Source organism: Helianthus annuus, chromosome 12, assembly GCF_002127325.2.
Source record: "Helianthus annuus cultivar XRQ/B chromosome 12, HanXRQr2.0-SUNRISE, whole genome shotgun sequence".
NCBI classification, from domain to species: domain Eukaryota; kingdom Viridiplantae; phylum Streptophyta; class Magnoliopsida; order Asterales; family Asteraceae; genus Helianthus; species Helianthus annuus.
Window position 1 is genome coordinate 90320110 of NC_035444.2, and position 4434 is coordinate 90324543.

The following is a 4434-nucleotide window of genomic DNA, read 5'->3' on the forward strand; positions in this document are numbered from 1 at the left end:
AAGAAGTTAAAATACAGTTATCTGTGTATAGTTTAACACAAACAAATATACGTGTGTTAGATGAGGATATAGATACTTAAAATATGAAATGACAGAGATTCTGGAGTGGGAGAAAGACAAATGAGAAAATACTTGGTACTAACGGTTGTGGCATTCCGGGTTGCCTCCTTATTTTATTACTCTTAATTTTTTTAATTATTATAGTTTAATACAAATATAATTTAATTAATATATCACAAAAGCTATATGCCTCTTTTTCCGAACTCACCTTTTTTAAAATCCAGTGATCATTCTCTTTAATCCCCATCTTTCTTCTCCAGCTGCTTCCCCTAGCTCTATATTTATATCTATAATTCTATATATCGTGTGTGTATATATATATTATTATTATCATCATCATTTACCCTAAAGCTATCCTTGGGTGGATGAGAATAAAGAGATAAAACCAAACACCAACAACTCCACTTTGATCCAAACCGAAGCAGAAGCATCAAGAACCCTAATAATTACAATGGGAAGAGCACCTTGCTGTGACAAAGCCAACGTCAAAAGAGGACCATGGTCACCTGAAGAAGATGCCAAACTAAAGGCTTATATCGAAGAACATGGCACCGGAGGCAACTGGATTGCTCTACCTCATAAAATTGGTAATGATCTCTTATTTAGTCTCTAGTCTCTACCTTTAATCTTATGTATACCACATAAAATCACACCCATGGATTGAGATCTAAACATTTGATATGTTTGATAGAAGTTAATTATAATTAAGATTAACTTGTATTGAATCTTGTATTTTCATTAGTTGATTTTACTTAATTGATAATTAGGCCTCAAGAGATGTGGCAAGAGTTGTCGCCTTCGATGGCTAAACTATCTTCGCCCAAACATCAAGCATGGATCTTTCTCCGAGGAAGAAGATCACATCATTTGCACCCTCTATCTCAGTATTGGCAGCCGGTAATATGTACATACGTGCGTGTATATAGGGGTGCGTTCTTTTCAGAACTAGTATTATTATGCTAAGTTGTTGATTTGTTTGTAGGTGGTCTATCATAGCGGCACAATTGCCTGGGCGAACGGATAATGATATCAAGAATTACTGGAACACGAGACTAAAGAAAAAACTAATGGGAAAACAACGGAAAGATCAACAATCGTTGAAACGAGGTGGCTTAATCAAGCAAGAAATGAAGAGAGAGGTTCTTGAAGATTTAAAGGCACCATCTTTATGCATGAGCATGAATCTTTATCAATCTTACTGGCCAACAGAATTCCCTTTGATTCTCACAAACCCTAATCAGCACCATCATCAAGAACTTGCCAAAACCCAAGATCCCACTTTTGAGCCATACCAATTTGACACAACCTCAAATCAACCCGAATTGTTCAATCAAAACAACGATAAACCGATATCAACTGCTTCTTACCATCCTCAGTTGCCAAACACACCCTATTTTCTAAATGGGGATGGTATAAATCTGTTTCAAGAATTCAACAATTACCCATTTGGGATCAATGAATTTGGCTGCAACACAACACAGTTAGAGCAGTTTGATGGGTTGGTTGGGGGTTTGGATAACCTCGTCAATGGAAGCAATTGCACAAGCTCTTCGGTAGAAAGTACTACTAGTTGGGGTGATCCTCTTGCATGCCCTCCTCCCCCTCCAATGGCGTATGATGATTGCCGACGTGGGCTGCTCCAAAATGGTCCTCCTGAGCACCCGAGTCGGTTTCAATAAGAATTTAGGGAGGGTACAGATTAGCATGCGGTGAGTGTTGATTTGGTACCCAATTGAGGACAATCGTTGTTGGCATTTTCCTGGGGTATATTTATTTAATTTGTTTCTCTTTATTCACTATCTCTTTCATTCTGATTTACTGTGATTTATTGGTACATTCATGCAATCGTTGTTTTCTTGTATGCTACTTTCTATATCTATAACATCAATTTCATTTACGTATTTTATATACATGCATGTACATTTGTTATTTGTACTTCTATGCCATGAAAAAAAGTGTTTTTTTTAGCCAGGAATCTTGTTGGAAGCAATATTTCTATCTTTATGGATAGACGAAATGTCTTTCCTCGTCTCACTCTCCTCGGAACCTATGAGGGGATTTTATTGGCTCATTTGTTTGTTTGTTATCTTATATGTATGCATGTATTTAAACATATGTGTTGATTCATATATAGTTCACCTACCTAAAGAATTAATCAGATAGGATTGCTATGATTTCGACTAGAAGATTAGGCGTTTACAAGGAGAAACCGACTAATTCTGTGACCATGCCAAGATCATACAATATAACGTGCCTCATTTAAATTTTATCACCACAACTTAGGTAACATGTTGTTACAGTTTACATATGTAACTAAATGTTAGTTACGCAGTTGGAAGCAACCTTTCTATCTTCATGAATACATGAAGTGTCATTTCTTATCCCGCAAACCTATGAGTGGATTTTATTGGGTACTTTGTTTGTTTGTTGATTTATATGTATGCACGTAAGCATATATATTGATTCATATATAGTTCACCTACCTGAAGAATTAATACAATAGGGTTGTTGTGATTTCGACTAGAAGATTGGACGTGTACAAGGAGAAACCGACTATATATGTGACATGCCAAAATCATACAATATAGTGTGTCTCGTTTAAATTTAATCGCCACGATTTAGGTAACGTGTTGTTATAGTTTACATAACTAATAATTGTTAGTTACATGTAGTTGGAAGCAACTTTTCGATCTTTATGGATGGAGGAAATGCCTTTCCTTATCTCGCCATTCCCTGAAACTATGAATGGTTTGAGTCCGTTGTTTGTTTGTTCTTTTATATATATGCATGTAAAACATATATATTGTTACTCATATATAGTTCACCTACCTAAAGAATTAATCAAATAGGATTGCTATGATTTCGACTAGAAGATTGGACATTTACAAGGAGAAACCTGACTAAATATGTGACCATGCCAAGATCACACAATATAACGTTTCTCATTTAAATTTTATCGACACGATTTAGGTAACGTGTAGTTATAGTTTACATAACTAATAATTGTATTAGTTAGGTGTATTCAAATCTCAAGAAAACTTTGTAGTTGAGATGACTACAAAAACATTTTGCGTTATACACCTTTAGCCATATGAAACATACTGTTGTTAAGCAAAAATTTTCTCGAAATGAACTGGTATCATATTCATAACTTCAAACACATAATTATTTACAATCTATTATTTCTTGATCCCTTTGAGAGAATTGATTGTAGTACTCAACATACTAATAGATATACTTAAAATTAAACTAACTATTGCCAACTTAACGTTTTATTATTCTACTATTCTTTGTATAAAGATAAGGGGCATAAATGAATTGCAGTATATCAAATATAAAACTTAAACGTTTATATAGTAAATAAAGTTTAAAAAAAATACTTTCAATGAAACTTAGAGGAATGGCGACACCTTGGTGGGCAAGTAGGACAACCAGAAAAGGCTGCATTCTTTTATATTTATCTTCATGGCCGTAAACACCAACCAACAATCAGCCCCCACTCATATAGTTAGTCAGTCCATTCCATGCACTGTCAATTTTATTGTCAAGCAATTTATCTAGAATTGGAATTGCCGTAATGTATCATTTTCTTTACATAATGTACATGTGGTAAACAGCTTTAAAGACAAAATAATTCGATCTATGTTTGTAGCAAGGATATTATGCATATGGCTACTTTGATTTTGCATCCAATATATGTATAATTTGCATTAAATTGTGGGAATATTTTTAAAATGAGAACAAACTTATGGTATATATAACTCTTGTTGGGGAAAGTCTTTGCAAATACTGAACTTGATTAATATTTCTTTGTGTGGTATAGCGCAAACTCAGTGCACGAGGCTCCCGCATACACGGGGTCCAGAGGGTGTCGGGCCAACTTGGGTATAGTACTGAAAAATACAATTACATTACAATTACACTATCAACTTGTTTGTGATTTTGTGATAAAATGATAATGGTTGGCAAACTTTATGAGACAAGAGTGGTCCCATTAAGGAAAAAAAATAGAAAGGAAACAGTCACAAGCTGGCAAGAATACCCCTTGGCACTTGATGGACTTGGTCTTGTTGGTACAAACAGAAACTGTATCTAACAATGATATGTATCCATTAATTGAATTTCTATGTGTTTCTGTTAGTGACTTGTGTTCTAGGGCCATACTACAAAACCTTAATTTGAAATACAAACACTACCCTACAAATATATATATGCTGAAAACCCTTCTAGCTCAATCGCTAACGTGTATGTGTCAGCTCTAAATCTATTGGTGCCGCGTTTGCCAAAGGCTTTGGTTATCCACACATCCCCCTCAATTTATCCACACATCCCCTAACCCTATACACCCCTCATTGCCCTATACGCCTGAAAATG

The 4434-nt window shown here is 35.0% G+C and overlaps 1 protein-coding gene across 1 annotated transcript; it reads left to right on the forward strand.

Annotated features, from left to right (window-relative positions):
* Positions 1 to 324: 324 nt before the first annotated feature.
* Positions 325 to 1968, forward strand: LOC110895463 (transcription factor RAX3). The gene is made up of 3 exons (XM_022142786.2): positions 325 to 647; positions 828 to 957; positions 1043 to 1968. Exons 1-3 carry the CDS (start codon positions 512 to 514, stop codon positions 1737 to 1739), a joined length of 963 nt encoding a protein of 320 aa, XP_021998478.1. The 5' UTR covers positions 325 to 511; the 3' UTR covers positions 1740 to 1968.
* The last annotated feature ends 2466 nt before the right edge of the window (positions 1969 to 4434 follow it).